The sequence below is a fragment of the Eurytemora carolleeae genome, unplaced genomic scaffold (genome assembly GCF_000591075.1).
Source record: "Eurytemora carolleeae unplaced genomic scaffold, Eaff_2.0 scaffold1678, whole genome shotgun sequence".
NCBI classification, from domain to species: Eukaryota; Metazoa; Arthropoda; class Copepoda; order Calanoida; family Temoridae; genus Eurytemora; species Eurytemora carolleeae.
Genome location: NW_019397566.1, coordinates 1 through 17,880, shown reverse-complemented (window position 1 = coordinate 17,880; position 17,880 = coordinate 1). Strand labels below are relative to the sequence as shown.

The 17,880-nt window shown below is 32.3% G+C and overlaps 2 protein-coding genes across 2 annotated transcripts; both read left to right on the top strand.

The window, feature by feature from the left end:
* Window positions 1–2,823: 2,823 nt before the first annotated feature.
* On the top strand, window positions 2,824–6,653 carry LOC111714942 (transcription factor TBF1). The gene is made up of 6 exons (XM_023490178.1): window positions 2,824–2,928; window positions 3,552–3,629; window positions 5,211–5,277; window positions 5,445–5,583; window positions 5,844–5,908; window positions 6,592–6,653. The coding sequence occupies exons 1-6, from the start codon at window positions 2,824–2,826 to the stop codon at window positions 6,651–6,653; spliced, it is 516 nt and encodes a 171-aa protein (XP_023345946.1).
* Window positions 6,654–7,112: 459 nt separating this feature from the next.
* Window positions 7,113–13,142, top strand: LOC111714943 (uncharacterized). Its single transcript, XM_023490179.1, has 6 exons — window positions 7,113–7,267; window positions 8,386–8,443; window positions 8,565–8,669; window positions 8,861–8,926; window positions 10,118–10,342; window positions 10,595–13,142. The coding sequence occupies exons 1-6, from the start codon at window positions 7,203–7,205 to the stop codon at window positions 10,754–10,756; spliced, it is 681 nt and encodes a 226-aa protein (XP_023345947.1). The 5' UTR covers window positions 7,113–7,202; the 3' UTR covers window positions 10,757–13,142.
* The last annotated feature ends 4,738 nt before the right edge of the window (window positions 13,143–17,880 follow it).

Here is a 17,880-nt window from a genome sequence, read left to right as displayed (position 1 = left end):
AGATTTTCTTCAACATCATGATCTGAGCGTAAACTTGAGGAGCAAAACAGTATTCTCCAACAGCTATTCTAATGGTTCTAAGATTGTTGTTTCCTCTTCTCCCGTTGATGCAACCGCGCCGATGCAAGCAGCTTTTCTCTCCACTCCTAAGTGCGTGTCAGAGCTCCTTGAGGAATTTCCTGACGTTCTTCAATCCGATGGTTTCACTGCCTCTCCACCACGTCATAAGGTTCGTCATCACATTCTCACCAACCCTGGCCCGCCGATTTTTGCAAAAGCTCGCAGACTGGGTCCTGTTAAACTTGCTGCAGCCAAAGCAGAATTCTCCGCCATGGAAAAGTCTGGAATTATCCGCCGTTCTACTTCTCCTTGGGCCTCTCCACTACACATGGTCAAGAAGAAGGATGGAGGTTGGAGACCTTGAGGCGATTACCGCCGTCTGAACACCGCCACTGTTCCTGACCGTTATCCACTCCCCAACATCGCCGATTTTTCCTCACGAGTTAGTGGTTCAACTGTTTTCTCCAAATTAGATCTTCAGAAGGGATATTATCAGGTACCGGTCGAAGATATGGACATCCAGAAAACTGCCATCATCACCCCCTTCGGGATGTTCGAGTTCCTGAGGATGCCTTTTGGATTACGTAATGCTGGAAACACTTTTCAACGCTTGATGGATCAAATCATTTACACTTGTTTAATACCAAAATAGATTTTGTGTTTCCAAACTAAAAGCTAACTTGACAACAAATTAAATGTGAGACATGGTATATGCCTGGTTGGTTGTTTGTACTAAAGTGACATGACCCGACAGCAATCATGATTTAAACAAAAATGGAAAACCTTTTAATTAAATGCAACTCAAAGGAATTGAGTCTTTGACACAAACTTTGATTTTCTAATTCTTATATCTTTGCAACCCCAATGTCGATGACCTTAGATATTTCAAACTATGAATTATTTTAGATGAAATAATTTGAGTTTGGAATAAATAAAGTTTACACATTCAGGCTACAAAGATATAAGGAGTAGAAAATTGGACTCAATTCCTTTGAATTGCATTTAATTAAATGATTTCCTCAATTCAAGACCAATATAAGATTCATTGAGTAAATGGAATCTACCTAACCACTCATCTATATAAAAGATGAAAAAAATGAAAAAAAGATGAAAAATTTTTGGATTGTGAAAAGGATGCAAACGACTCCGTAATTTTGGGTTTCTGGGACGTTTTCCGAGATAGTAAGTATAAGTATAAAAAGTAAGATTTATTAGAGATATATGTTCGAGTTATTTCCGTAAATAAAAAATTGCATTGGAAACCCAATTGTACATAAATACCTGTAGGTAATGTATGTACTGTCCTCAAGTGTATAGCTATGAAGGTCAACTAAGACTGAGAGCTGTATAGGTGCATAATAAGATATTATTTTTGGAATAACATGCAAACTCGAAAGGGATATTGTGTCACCGTTTAAAAACTTAATTATTTTTGTGATTTATACCAGAATAGATTTCTTTTTTTAATTCATATCAGATGTGTTGACTTACTGAATATCCGGTTGGTAATGTTAGTTTTTTATTGTTTAAATATCACAAACAATTTCCTTGCCCCCCCTATAAATGTTTAGGGGGGCCAAAACTATTTACTCTTAGCCCCCTCCCCCCTAACCAAATGTTTAGGTGCGCGCCTGGGGGGGCGGGGTCCAAAAATCATTCTCTAGGACAGGCCTAAACGTCAATCGGCCTTTTGCACTAGAATTGGTTCGATAGGTCGACAAATACCTTAATGTCTCAGATCTTGGCCATTCTTGGTTCAATATCTCCATACTTTGAACAAGAATATCATTCTTTCCATTCTCAATACAATGTACCGGAGTCAAATACATTTTAAATCCATTCACCTAAACTTTCAATTTTAATTTCTGTTACTTTAAATGTCACAATCAAATCATTTTCATTGAAATTAATGAACTTAAATCCACAATTTATAATATTACTTATCATAAAAATGCAAGGTTTAATTATTTAACTGGAAAGTTGGTTTGTATAAATGATCGGCTAAATGCCAGAACATTTTAATGGCAGATGTAGAGGAGCGCAGAGACCGCTGAAACATACAGATATTTTTATTGTTTACTTTTAAAGTCGTCTTTAATGAATTAAAACTTTTTTAAAAAAACTTTTTTGTCGCACAGTGCAAGAAAAAAAAATTATAAAAGAGCTTATTATTATCAAAGATCCATTTTTATACGTTAAACAAAAGTGTGCACAAGCTTCAAATTTAGACGGTATGATAAACCCAATTTTCAGTAAACCCTAAAGTACAGAATATGTCGTCTTTGTTAAATCTTAATTAACATAATCAATATTTTTAATTAAGTATTTTTAATTTGAAAAAATGTTTTAAACTGCAAAATACAAGTTTTTCACGAAAAAAAAGTTTTTGAAAATTTAAAAATATGACACCCCTGAAATATGATTTTATATATTGGGGTTTGGGTGCCAAACCAAACCAATTCTTTGTTTTTGGGCTGGGCAAGCAAGCCGCTCAATTCATTATAATTAATTGGCAAACTTTCACTAAATTTATTCCACGGATTTTAACCAAATTTCCCGGATTTTTAGAGTTTGTAATTGTTTAACGTTAAAGTGCTGGAATAGTGATTAAAATAATTGTGTTTGTTGTTCAAAAACAGATGTTTTATCTTCGTTTTCAATTTTACAGATCACAGACTAATGTAGACAAAAAGAAAGATTTTTGTAACAATGTATTAAACTTACATCACATCGTGCACACCAGTCATTGGTGAATCTTAAAAAATGGGTTCTGATCAATTTTGTTTAAAGTGGAATGATTACCATTCAAGTTTGACGGCTGAGGTTTCAAAAATACGCGACGAAGATGATTTTTTCGACATATCCTTGGTATGTGGCGACAGTATCGCTAAGGCGCATCGACTTGTATTGTCAGCCTGCAGTCCACTCTTCAGGTGATTACAGTTTTTCTAAATTCCATCTAGGTTCAACCCTCCTGTATGTTTGATTGTCGTAGTCTCAGCGCTCGGCCCCCTACCTTGTCCTAGCCACGACGGTGCTGGGCCCAGAAAACTTAAAAACTTACCTTACCCTGCATTAATAAAAAAAGTGTTACTAATTTGTGTTGAAAATAGTTTAAATTAAGGGTATATTCCTAGAGAACGATTAAATTCAAATCAATGATTTGGTCGCTAAACGTAATAATCCAAATATCAAAAATTCAAATCAATGATTTGGTCGCTAAACGTAATAATCCAAATATCATAAATTCATATATATATATATGAGCGAAGAGCTTTATCATATAGATAATTTGCCTTGCCGCAGTTCTATAGAAAATTAAAAATCTAAAAATCAATTAATATTTTTCGCATTTTTATTTTTAATGAGCAGAATTTTTATGAATTTTCTGAACAATCAATTTTTTATCATCAAAGAATTTAAAAGTAATAGTTAATTGTTGATTTCCAGTAAAAGAAAGTAAGTTTTTATTAATTAATATTTTGTTGAAGGGAACGAATGACGGAAAGGCGGAGTCCTGTGCTCTTGCCTCCGCCCTACCCCGTGATGAAGGGCGGAAGACTAAAAAGGTTCAATATTTACCTCACTAGTAATATTTTTTTCTAACTTTTAAACTAAATTGTGACACTATTAAATCCAGTTCTTAGAATCCATTTAATTTTGATGCGGATCCGGATCCGGATCCAGGTCATTTCTTTAAGATTTACTGAATTATTTTAACAAAAAATAATTTTTTAATTTTTTGTTTTATTTTTTTCGCTTATTTTTATCTTAAAACTAGATGAGTAAATTTTATAATCTCTTTTTTTCAAAAGTTCAGATTTGAGTTTTAGGAGTAAAAAAGTTTTTTTTACAGTTTTTAGTTGATATTTTACCCCTTGGATCCGGATCCGTGGATACGCATATTTTTGCGGATGCGGATCCAGGAAGCCAAAATCTTGCGGATCCGGATCCTAAGCTCTGATTGAATCCCTGGTATTTTTATTGCAACCCTAAAAACCAGGTTCGCAATGTTAGATATACAACTCCGAAAACAGGAATTAGATTTTATTTCTGAACTCAAAATATGGGTTACAAAACTAAATAAATTTGACAGTTTTTAAAACCTGAAATAGGATGATTTGTATACAAATTCAAATGTTTTATTTTGTTTAGAAGAATTTGTTTTAAAGTTGAAAAATTGCATATCTCTTCATTCACGCGAGGCAATAAGGATGCAATAACCCTTGTAGGGAATATTACATTGCCTTAGCTTCCTTCGACCTTTTGTTGGATCCCAAGCATCCCTCGCTTCGCTGTTCATGCTTTAGGACCCAACAAGGTTTTGGGAATCTTCGGCATTGTAATATTCACTCATATATTTATTTCAACCTGTTATGAAGACATAAATAGTTATTCATTTGATGATCTGAATTGGGAACTTTAGGTTGGATACCCATAATCTCGATCTCTTGACCTTGATTTCCATTGGGGGCACTTTTAATTTGGGGTCAATACTTCACCTCTTCATTTCAGTTATAGCTTGAGGGTAGGATTACCATGCGGGATATCGAATAATGTTCAAATTAATCTTCAGATTAACATAAGAATTGAGATCATGCATTAATCTCGATATCCACAATACAAAAGTTCCCAGCTCTGGTAGCAATTAGTATCTTCCAAAATCTGATATGAATAAGATTAAGATTACGAAAAGTTATACATTTTTGGATGAATTTAAGCCAATTGTGCTTTGACCTATTTATGAAATGATTTGTTAATTACGTTGTAAATTCCGTTAATAAAAATAACCTCTTAAATTCTGACCCATTTATCTTGTTTTGTGTTACTTCGCGGAGGTAACTTTTAGATTTTGTTAAGTTTAAGTCATGACTTTTATTCTTTGTTGTACAATGTACACTTACAGGGTTTAACGATTAAAGTTGGTTCAAGAGATTTCAGTTGATTCTATCGCATAATAATTTACCGGTTATAATAATGCCCCGGGTTATAATATACCCGTGCCATTATTTGTTGGGCGTGAACATCAAGTTTTTAGATATAATATACATTTATTGTATAGTTTCAACATGAACAAGATATAAAAGTTAAAATTAGAATCATTTAAAAAGTAAGACGACATTAATCGAGACATGATCTGTATATTGCAGGTCCCCGTTGAACCTGAAGAGGAAAGTGCTGCACCAGCCTCGAAAAAGCAGAGGACAGAATCTCCAGGTATTATTTACCAGCTTTACCACTCTTCGAGTGACATTTTACGCTGGCAGGGCCCAAAAAATAACATTGCCTCTTCTTAAATAAAAAAGTGAATGTTCGAAAATTATTAATATGACAAAGAAAATAACGCAGAGATAAAAAAATGATTATAATTTTAATGTGTTTAGTTGTTGTTACTCCGGAACTACAAGAACCTTCAAGTCCCACAGAACCAGAGGAACAAGAAGAACAAGATCAGGATCAGGAACAAGAGCAGGATCAGGATCAAGATCAAGATCAGGAGCAGGAACAGGAACACACCCTTAGGTATATATATAGTTATATTTTAACATTTTTTTGATAATTTTTTCTCTGTGTTTTGGGGGACATTAATAAATATTAAATAAAAAAGCGGATTAAATACTTGCTAATTGAAGTCCATTTTTTTTTAAATATCCCAAAAAATTCTCGGAAATAATTTCCCCTCTCCGTAGTTTTTAAAATATATACCCCCAAAATTATCAAATCAGTTTTGAAATTAGTTTTTTACGTGAGAATTCTTTATTCTATTATTGTTTTTTATTTAGTGTGAAAGCTGAATTCAACTCAACAGAAAAATCTGCCTTACACAACAACTCAAACTCACAAATAGGTGATTTTACATAATTTATTTATTTGACGCGACTGATCCTGATAGGGGCATCAGAAACCCACCACTCGACTTATCTATTGGCAGGGTTAAAAATGGGAAAACTATAGGAGGCAAATCATGTCTTTAATATCATTCAAACGTTTTTTTTCTTTTATTATTCTTAGGATTTATTTAGCGTGACTTAAACAACATGTTTTGAGGGGTTCAACATGTTTTCAGAAAAAAGACCCTTACTTATATTTTTTAATGGGGAAGGAAGGAATAAACTTTGGGGAAAGTCGAGAGGTAATTTTTATAATATTAAATAACCCTATTTAGTAGTTATTGAAGAATATCATTGGAACTTAATTAATGATTTGAAAATAAAAAGATGTTAATAAATCAATTTTTAGTTTTGAATCTCAGTTTACACTTCAAACTCAAATACCAATCGTTTTTTAATTCTTCATTTTCGGTTCTGTAATATTTCGGCCTCTCTTAAGTTCTTATTGTCTGGTCAATCAAGTTTTAAAATAGAGATTTAATTTATTAAAACAATTGTGTAAAACTGGGCTGAATCAAATTCAACCTTAAAATGGCGTAGGTTCAGTATCTAAATCCTCACGAAAAAGAGAAAGAAAAAAACCTCAAAATAAAAATGGAGATTTTTTTAACACATCTTTTACTTAATATTATTATTTCAGATGATGAGGATTCCAATAGTGCCCACAGTAATCTTATAGATTGTCTTGTCCAGGAAACATAATTTTAAAATTAAAATATCAAAATTCAAATCAATGTTTCGGTCGCTAAACGTAATAATCAAAATATCANTGCAAACTTCAACATATTACAGTTTTGATATTGCACTGTTAAGGTTAAAGATGTTGCAAACTTCAACATATTACAGTTTTGATATTGCACTGTTAAGGTTAAAGATGTTGCAAACTTCAACATATTACAGTTTTGATATTGCACTGTTAAGGTTAAAGATGTTGCAAACTTCAACATATTACAGTTTTGATATTGCACTGTTAAGGTTAAAGATGTTGCAAACTTCAACATATTACAGTTTTGATATTGCACTGTTAAGGTTAAAGATGTTGCAAACTTCAACATATTACAGTTTTGATATTGCACTGTTAAGGTTAAAGATGTTGCAAACTTCAACATATTACAGTTTTGATATCTCTGAACCTTTATTATTTTTTTATTATAACGATTCAAACAATTACCAACACTAGGAAAGAGTAGTCCTGGACCTCCTCAAACCCCGGTCAAGTTCAACCCCCCGGGAGGAGGACTACCCTACGAGATGCATCGACTAGGAGGACGCAACGAGGATGGACTAGCACATGTTGTTGTTATGAAAACCATCAGGTTGGTTGTTTATTGTATATTCTTCTGGTAATCTTTAAGATAATCACCTAGGTCAACTGCGTCATTCATCTTCTATGACGATATTGTTTTTTATCAAATTTGTCGCATGATTTTTTTCTCCCGATTTACTTTTTAATTAGTCTTTTTGCCTTTTGGAATAAGTCTCCGTAATTAGTACTTTCGGTATTTTCGGTTTTTTTAGAGCTGTATCACCGAAATCACCAACAATTAGTGACACTACCTATTAGCAGTTCTTAGGATCGATTTGATTTGTATGCGGAGCCGGATCCTGGATCCGCACTGGAAAAAAAGGATCCGGATCAAAATCCGGATCCAGATCATGAACATTACTCATAACACTTACTGATCTTATAAAAGAAGAAAATTTTTAATTTATATATCTTTTTTTCGCTTATTTTTATGTTAAAACTTGATGACTTGATGAACCTTATATAGATAAGGAAATATTTGATAATCTCTTTTTTTACAGTTATGGTTTTGAGAGCAAAAGATTTTTTTGCAGTTTTTTTGTAATTTTGACCCTTGGATTCGGATCCGTGGATCCGCATATTTTTGCGAATCCGGATTCAGGAAGCAAAAATGTTGCTGATCCAACGGATCCGGATCCTAAGCACTGCTTTTTTGTCCCTATACCCGAATTGAATATTAAATCTAAGCTTTGTGCAAAGTGCCCGCCAAGTAACTTTACAGTGCTTAGGATCCGGATCCTCAAGATTTTGGCTTTTTGGATCCGGATTCGCAAAAATATGCAGATTCACGGATCCGGATCCAAGGGGTAATATATTAACAACCAAAAACTGCAAAAAAAAACTGTTTACGCCTAAAACCCAAATCTGAACTTTTGAAATAAGAGGGATTATAAAAAAATTCCTCATTTCTGAATGGTTCATCATGTTTTAGGATAAATATAAGCGAAAAATTTAAAACAAAAAAATTTGAAAATTATTTTTTGTCCAAAAAAATCAGTAAACCTTAAAGAAATAACTTTGATCCGGATCCATTTTTTCCAGTGCAGATCCAGGATCCGGATCCGCATCAAAATTAAATGGATCCTAAGCACTGTAACTTTATATCTAATTTTCATCTGTTTATTCCAGAGGATGGCACTGTCCACACTGTAGTTACGTATCTCCAAGTCAGAAAGGAAATCTAAAGGTAAAAATACGCTAATTTCGTAATTCAATAAATTAAATTTACGCTTTGAGTTTTTTCAGGGAAAATTTTTCAGCCCTGAAATATATTTTTATATATATATATTAAATCCCGTTGTTTATAGGTGCATATACTGAACCGGCATGCTAGCCCTGGTGAATCATTTGGTTGTATGTTCTGTGGTAAACATCTCTCAAGTCGGTCGTCTTTACAGGTTCATATATCACAGGTCAGTATATTGGGACTAGAGACAGTCATCTTTACAGGTTCATATATCACAGGTCAGTATATTGGGACTAGAGATGGGTTACTTTTACACATTCAAGGTGTTTGCACTATATAATAGGCTTCACAAGAATCTGATATATTGATTGATTGATTGATTGATTGCTATATGATAAACTGATTGATTGAGTGTAGGTGCACCGAGAGCAGAACAAGGCTAAACGGATGCTTGAAGAGAGAATGAAGATTAACAATCTCGAGGCTAGTTACCTTTATTATTTCAGGGGTATATATTTTCTTGAAAAAATCCCCCCCTTTAAAAATCTTTTTTTTCTCTAGAAATTTGAGGGTGGGGTTTTCACTGAATTAAGAGAAATTTGGTATAAAGTATCAAAAAGACGAAAAAAATTTGCCTTTTGATTTACAATTTTTCATACATTTTTTTCTCCAAATCTTATAAATTTACACCCTGCATAATATTATTTGAAAAATTTCCTTCTACCCGTTCTAAATGCTCCGAAACCTAGAAAGACCCCTTTGTGGCGGCTATGAAAGTCGTCTTTCCTAGGAAGAACCTTTCGCGGCAGGGAGAAGAATAGGGGAGTTTCTAGAAGCCACGTCATATATATATGTTTTCTACTTTGTAACTTTATATTAAAAATATAGTTAGTCGTTATCTAAATCCTCGTCTTATTGCTATCCGCCAAACCTTTTTGGTATTTTCTCTTATTTTTCTTTATTATTTATTTTTCTTTAATATTAGGCTTTTATACTATTTCCTACTTGAATTACTGATATATTTAATTTTAGACGAAAAAAATTTAAAGATATGTCGCAACTAGTCAATTTTTTTGAGAAGATTATCTCTGTTGAGGCAGGGAACTTCAATTTTACTTGATTAACATTATTACTTTACCAGGGGTTCCTAAATTCCAAAATTGGTCGAGGGAACCCTATAATAATTCCCTTTAAAAAGGGATTTTCCAATAATATACATCAAACATTTCAGCAAAAGTAAAAAAATGTTTTATACACAGTTAAGTTTTAGGTTAAGTTAGAATACAATACAGTAACCATCTTTTAAACTATTATGTACATTGTACATTGTGCGTTGTGCGTTGTACATTGTAATGAACAGTTTCTAAAGAATACAATCAATATAAGAGAAAAATAGATGTTTCTCTTTAGTGGCATGGCATGTCCGATTTAAACCATCCATGAAGAGATTTTTTATTTTAATTTTTCTCTTTGAAATTCAATTATTTCTAATGTGGTTTCTATTATAAAATCATTTGCGGATTTTTGCTACATAAACAACGAATGAAATGTACATAGTTAAACTCAAGCTAGCAAAAATACTTAGTTAAATATCAGATACATGTACCCTCGTAATTCGGGCATGTCTGTCTTTAAATGGATTATCAGTTAAAATTACAACAACAGTACCTTTAGGATCGATTGAAATCTGAAATGGCCTCTGGAATCCTTGCCTCCGGTACAGCTGAGGCTCTTCGTCAAGCGAGGCAGGCGGAGGAGAGGTTGAAGAGCGATATGTTCGGCCTCTTGAGGAACCAGGAGGAGAGGACTAAGGATGAGATGGTGAACCTCTTGATGCAGCAGGAGGCTGGAGGGAAGGAGGGCTCCTTAGCACTGGGCTCAGGAGCACTTAGTATTCAGGTAGGTTCACGGACAAATATCTCGGCCATCTTGAAATTATATGAACGCCATTTTATTGTTATTTAATTTAGAAATTACAACCTTTTAAATTTAGTTAATACGTGTTCTTAGTTATGTGGGTGTGTGGGTTTATACTATCTTTGAACATCGTATCGGATAAGAAATAGTCAAAAAAAAATAGCTTGCTGTCATTTAAAATTCTATTAAACAAGTTTACTAAAATAAAATAGATTTGTACTTTCCATTTTCCAGGCTATACCAAATCCTTCTGCTTCCTCGGGTTCTCCTAAAGAAGACGATATGCCCGACTCTCCAGGGTTTCCTCAAGGTCCCTTTCCAGGGCTTCCTTTCCAAGGAGTTCAGGGTTTTCCGATCATCTATCCCCAGTCTCCGAACGGGAACGAAGACGATTGATTGCATTGCGTCCAAAAACGAAAAACGATGACTTGTCCATGGGAAAAATTCGCTAAATTACCGATTTGTTTGATCTTTGGGATTTTAATCCTTTTTATTTCACATCACATTTGACTTGAGTTTTTACAACTGTTATGAGATATTATCCTGATATTAAACTAGCATGCATCCAAGCCTTAAATACAAACTTCAAAATATACGTGCCAAAGTTTACCAGGAAAAAATTACCCACTACGCTGGTTTTTACCTAGATATAATTATGTACATAATATTGTACACTTTACGCAGTCGTGTATGTATTTTAAACTTTTATACTATCCAAACATCCTTTGGTTGGTAAAGACGATTTAAAAGTAAAGTTTAGAACTGTTTTGTAAACTGATTAGTGCTTCCGTATTTAGTGCTCTGTGTTTTGGTAATTAATTCTTAATTTATGAATTTTTGGGAGATTTTTGCCTGTTTTATCAATGAGGAATCATATCATTCGTTTTCATTACAAAAAATTAGTATTTGCCAAAAATTGTATTATATACATTTACTTATATATACGTAATATTTGTTCCATAACTTTAACCAGTGAAACGATTTGAATCTCTTATTTTTAATCTTGACGCTACTTTTCCAACAGACATGAAGCAATATCATTACTTTTTTCAACAAAAAATACCTTGCTACAGCTTTATCCCCGAACTTCCCTCACATTTCAAACCTGTACAAAAAATGTCGACCTGAGATGCCAAAAAAAACTCTCTTGGTTCTGATTTTACGCTGTAAATAATACTCGAAAGACGTCACTTCCAAGGATTGATCGATTCCAAATCGATGAATCATTAATACAAATATTTCTTCCGCATAATACGTGTGAACAAATTCGACAGTGTGAATCAAAAAAAGTGCTGTCCTCTCTCCTGATACAGGGTGAGGCACAAAAACGTCTCCCACAGGAGACTCTAAAAAATGTGAACTATTACCGTACAAAAGTTATATATTATGTAAAAAGATATTAAATGAAACAATGTGTTTCGCCTTATATACTCTATGCATGTCACTTCACACCAGTGCCAAACAAAAATACTCGTTTAAACTTTTTTAGACTTATAGATAAACATATTCCAGTACATTTCAGCCCAGTGCTTATTGTCCGTACATTCTTCAACTACAAAAAGCACAATGATTATTTCATCCATGGTTTAGTCCTGGTTTTAAAGCAGAACATTTTGTTTAACACTTTTTTGGCATTTGTTTCCTTGCAGCTTTTAATAATTTAGTATTAACCTATAGTTGGCAGCGAGAATAACATTTATTAGATAATTAATATTTTCTTAAAAGTTTTGTCAATTCGTAATATAATCTTTTATATCTTTCATAAAGAATATAGTACAAGAAAGGCACAAAATTAATATGTTAGAATCAGATTTTAATTTGAAAAAGGAATTCCATATTTAACCCGAATATTCTTGTTACTTGACAGTAAAATATTTATTTTAAAGCCCAAGTGAAGTGTCAAGTAAATTTTAAAAATTATCCTGTTTTTAATAACTTCAGAGAGATTTTTAGTGACCCTTTATTTATGGTATGTCTGATTTACAAGGGTAAACACCACACATTGAATTATTGTCTTCTTAAAAACTATTGATTTCTGACAATTTTCTTCCATCTTCTCTGCAGCTAAAATACAGAGAAAACACAATTGAAAATGATCCATTGTTGATAGAAATCTTAGACATTGTTATCATGCTCTTACAAATGTTAAAGGTACCATTGTGAATCAGAAAATAGAAGGATTACATAATTGAAATTACGTTTAAACCAGCGGATTACTTTCAGCTTGGTCAAATGTAGAATTTAAAAAAAACCTGTTTAACCAAAAAAACTGGATGTTCACCACTTATTCTTGAAAATATGTGGGACTCTTTTTTTTCAAACAGTTCATTTTAATTGAAGAAACGAACCAAAAATAGCATCTTATTCTTGACATGATCTTTTTCACCAAATTAACGCAGTATTATTTACAAATAAAAAAGATATAAAAATCAATTATTTAAAATTCTTTAAACACACAATACTCTTAGACATTTTTGCAGTATTTTTTGCTTTTAATTGTAGTTCAAATAATAGAGAGAGAGAAAAAAAACGTTTTAGTGCCATAATTTTATAACCTATGTAAACCGTAATGTAACTTGTTATCATTATTACCAAAATCTTTTGTATCCATTTAGTTTGAACTTTAAAAGAAAAAAGAAATAATTTCTGTTTTCTTTAAAGAATAATATTTCTGACGATATTTGTTCACAAATGCAGATATTGGATAGGATATTTCGACAATGTTAGGCTTTAAACTTGAATACGTAACCATTATTTACAAATAAAGCACATTTAAAAACGATTCATTTTATTTAATACTAGTTTATAAACCCATATTTGCCTGCAAACCAAAAATTCTCTATAGAAGTCAAACCACTAAGAATTTTTAAACCAAGTTAAGAATATTTCCATGGGTCCACCGAGTTCCCCAATAGCATTTGAAGCAAATCGTTCAAGGGGTTTACGAGTTATGATCGGATATACAAACAGAGATTGCTACTTGAAATATATGTAGATTATTAAGTTACAGAGTGTCCCACGAAACATGACGGTTGGTAAATAGTTTTAAATCTTCTTGCATAATTTGTTAGTTGTTTGATAAGAGAATAAAAAAAATATTATATGGCATTCATAAAATAGTAAATTTGATTTCAAAGTAAAACATATTTGAATAAAAGAATTTTTCAACGAAATAAACTGCGAAACGTCTGCAATACATAATACAGTTTTTGAAGAAGACATTCAAAACTATTCACCAACTGTCATGTTTCGCGGGACACCCTGTACTTGAGTTATTGGTTTGTGGATCGTCTCAAGATGATTACATTTGATTAATTTATTGTTTCGTTGTGTACACCCTGCATTTGAAGGTTTATTCTATTCTCGAACAGTCGGATATCGGAACTATTGTGTTAATATTGTGCAGTGTGAATCTTAACGCTTGATTTTGACATCCAAAGTGGGCACTTTTAAATATAACTTTAAAGGGACAGACCGGCTATGTAAGGTAGTTAAACTGGGTATGCAATGTTGTGGAGAAACACTGCATACTCAGTTTAACTACTATACATAGCCGGTCTGTCCCTTTAAACATAGATATTTGTATTTGTAAATTACCCATACCTTATAAGATTCGAGCAGAAACCTTTGAAAATATCAGACAGCTTCTTTAATCCTTTTTTTACAAAACGTTTCGTCATAATGTACTAGGGTTTTCAGTGGAAGCAATTTTGCGCAAAATAAATTTGGGGAAGCAAGCGCAAACCCGCGCTAAAAATCCGCAAACACGGCAAGAAAATTTCGTTGAATCCGCGTGCACTAAAAAACTTCAATTTCGACATGATACAAATTCTTCCGTTCTAATACGGGCTATACTTCGCGGTACTTCTGGGAATCCTTAGCTCTTAAATATTCAAAGTTTTTAGACTTAAGAGGCTTAACAAGAATTTGAGATTATAATCCTAGACAAGGTTGCTTTTATGACATTATGCAAAAATTATATTATGACCAAAGGTGTTATCAAAAATAACGAGAAAATCGATTTTCGTTTTTTATTTATAGATATTAGTATTTCGTTTTTCGTTGTGAAAAATCGTTTTGCTTGCTATCACTGATCCGAGAAAAAAAATTCGCAAATTCAATTAATACCTCACATTATTGTGAAACACTTTTAACGTCAAACAAGCCTAAATGTTTAAAAACGATGTCCATCTATACTTTATAAAATATTTTTGTATAATCTCATCATTTTCTATTTCTTGCATTGCTTACTGAACTAATGGTTAGGCCTCTTAATCGAAACTCAGCTGTAAACTTTAGGATTGCATCAATGCATATCCTGAATACCGGTCGCTTAATCTGAATATCCACTGTGGACCTTCTGATTTCTGCTTAATCCGCTCTTTTCCCTCTTTTTAGATATCCCTACTAGATTCTGACCAATGAGAGTTCTCTCATTAAATGGCGCGCAACATTTCAAATTTCCAGGCTTCTGATTGGCTGTTCGGGACTCCGCACCAGGGAATAGGAATAAAGGGAAAGGAAATTGCGCTGGTCTGGCATGAGAAAGCCAGTCGCACTGCTTTGCAGACCAGTACGGCAACCTTACACACACTCTTTTGGTACAGACACACAACATGATTCCAGTCAAGGAAATTGCAGAACAATATTGTCAATTATAATTAAGCTTGAATAACGACTATATTTATTGTAAACAATTTAATCAAGTTATATTCTTTGCATGAAAATTTGGCTTTATAATGTTGACTTAAATATGTAAATAATATATTTCATGCATTTTAAACTTATTTTTAAGTAAACAATTAACAATAAACAAATGTACTCTCCTAGACTGTACAAATACAGAGATTCATATGTACTGTATAAACAACTACAGTACACACCTTTGGTACGGTATCCTTACACACACTCTTTTGGTACAGACACACACATGACGTTTCCGCCCACTGCTCCGCACACACCACCCTGATTTGTAGAATTTTAGAAACTTTCCTGGAAACAAACTAAAGATTAAGAAAAAGACAATATCAGAGCTGAGAACTTTAGAATGGATAAACTTTAATCCTGACTTCTTGATCCGAACATCCACTGTGGAAACTTTTCATTTTTGTCCTAATCCACTCTTTTTCTCTCTTCTTGGATATCCGTTAATTGTTTTCTCCAATGAGAATATTTCTGTTCTCTCATTGGTTTCCCGCTTTTCTCTGATTGGCTGCTACAGTTTCTCAGATGATTAAATATTAATTTGAATTTTATCGTTTTTCATACACTTTTAAGATAATCTTACAAGATTATGTTAATCTTGAGATTATCAAAAAGAGAGGATCAAGCATTAATCCCGATATCCACCATTCTAAAGTTTTCAGCTCAGCTCTAGAAAGTGTAATTCCTCAATAATCTAATCACTGGTAACGTTTATTTTTAATTGTTTTCACAATGTGTTCATACTGTATAATTATGAAAAAAATAACTCGTCATTTCAGAAAGATTATTTATTATATTTTTTAAATTTAGCCATAGAGCACAACAGAGTAGACATGCATTCTCTTTTCTGCTCTATGAATGTTGCTCACATTATGGACGTATACCGCAAAACATGTTTATAATATACAAAGGTTACGGCAGGATTTCAAAAAGGCGTATTTTACGAAAATAATTGATTTTAAGCACCCTGAGTTAAAAATCGTAAAATTATTGCATATGCAAAATTTGGATACATTAAAATCTGAGCAAAATAACATTTTGAATCTGAGTTAAAAACTTATAAAATGGACGTCGGGATTAGTTAAACCCATTCTTTCCTCGCGGGAGAATGGAATGTGCTGAAAAGATCGCAAATTAGTCCGTCCATTTAAAAGTTCAAAGCTCAGATAATCAAAATTTAAGATTTAAATCTGGAAATTTTGAATTCTGAATATAAAAGATACAAATAAATCTTAATATTTCGGACTGAAGACATGGAAACATGGTCGTTTAGAAAGCTGTTTTTTTTCAACATGACTTATCGGCCGCCAAAAAAAATTTGTATCAGTAATAAACAATATTGTTCATTTGTATCTGGTCGAAAAAAAAATATTTTTAAATATATCTTTTTTCATTTGTTTTTTGTTTAAGATTTTTTTACTTCTAAGAGGCTCTCTGTACAAAAATATGAGATGTTTCTAAACTGCATTCTCTAACATTTGTTTTTATTACATATTGAGCAAAATGTTTACTTAGATCTTGTATTAGACACATTTAAGCAAAAATAAATACGATGCGTTAATTCGTTATTCTAATTTTTAAACCATATTTTTTTTATAAAAATCTAATGCATTTTTCTGAGACGACTGCACGGAATGTTACCAGCATTATTTCCCAAATAATTAAAGACAAAAACTAACATCGAGATCTTCAGAGTTAAGAAGTTTTAGGTCGTCTTTAAAGTCTCATCCTTTTTGTATAGTCAGTTAGGAGCTAACAGATAGCTTTCTCAGATTGATGTTCGAACTGACTTCGGTCTATTCTGATCGACCTTTAACATGATAATAGAAATTCTCATATAGACAGTACGGAGCCTATTAAAAGTAGAAATATCGTGTTGGTTTCAAAACGAACCCAAAAAACCCCAATAATACAAAAAATCCAGATTTATACAAAAAAAATCAAACATCAAAATAAATAATAAACAGTCTAAACTAAAATAGAATTATTATGAGCATCAGGTTTTAATAAATATGGAATATATGAAAATTAATCTTAAATATTACCAACATTTTTAAATGAGCCTTAAATATATAATTAAATGAAAATAATGAGTTTTCGGAAATAATAAATTCAGACACATTAAAAAATTCACCAGTTTCTGAAGAAAACAGTATATTACATTAGCTCAAGATTAAGGCAGATTCAGATCTATTGAGATCATCTCAAGGCATCTTTTTAGGTTAAATTACAATATTTACAACTACATTTGTTTAAGGCAAAATGGACAGAAGCAAATGGAAAAAATTTAAGAAAGTGATTTTTACCCTCATTTTTGTTAATCTTGCTTAGTAGAACTTTTAGAATAAATATGATGAACCTGATTAGTAAAAGAAAATAGGGTTGGGCATTGTTTTTTTATTTGCTTTTAAGATTTTTTAAATTTTATTTGATGAGACGTGAATCCAATAAGTTTTACTGAGCTGAAAACTTTAGAATGGTGGATTTCGAGATTAATTCTTGATCCTCTCTTTTTCATAATCTCAAGACTTAACTTATGATAAACCAGTTTTTAAATTTTCCGCATTTGTAGTGTCATATCAATTGGACCAGTGATCGATTTATTTTTTTGGGATTAATGTGTATTAAGACAAATGTTCAAAAGGACTATAGTCCTTAAATGTGATAAAATAAGTTTTTAATAAGTTTAAATTATTATTTTTAAATTTATATTCGTTTAGATGCGCTAAAAGCATAGAGAATAAAATATATAGAGAGGAATTAAAAGAATCTCTCGGTATGAATTTTTTCAGTCCCTTTCAGCCTGAAAGGGAGTT

Coding starts and splice junctions, on each gene's coding strand:
- LOC111714942 (XM_023490178.1), top strand. CDS start 2,824: ATGGGTTCTGATCAATTTTGTTTAAAGTGGAATGATTACCATTCAAGT. Junction 3,630..5,210: donor AAGGGCGGAAGACTAAAAAG/GTTCAATATTTA, acceptor TGTATATTGCAG/GTCCCCGTTGAACCTGAAGA. Junction 5,584..5,843: donor GAACAGGAACACACCCTTAG/GTATATATATAG, acceptor TTTTTTATTTAG/TGTGAAAGCTGAATTCAACT.
- LOC111714943 (XM_023490179.1), top strand. CDS start 7,203: ATGCATCGACTAGGAGGACGCAACGAGGATGGACTAGCACATGTTGTT. Junction 8,444..8,564: donor GTCAGAAAGGAAATCTAAAG/GTAAAAATACGC, acceptor CGTTGTTTATAG/GTGCATATACTGAACCGGCA. Junction 8,670..8,860: donor TACAGGTTCATATATCACAG/GTCAGTATATTG, acceptor GATTGAGTGTAG/GTGCACCGAGAGCAGAACAA.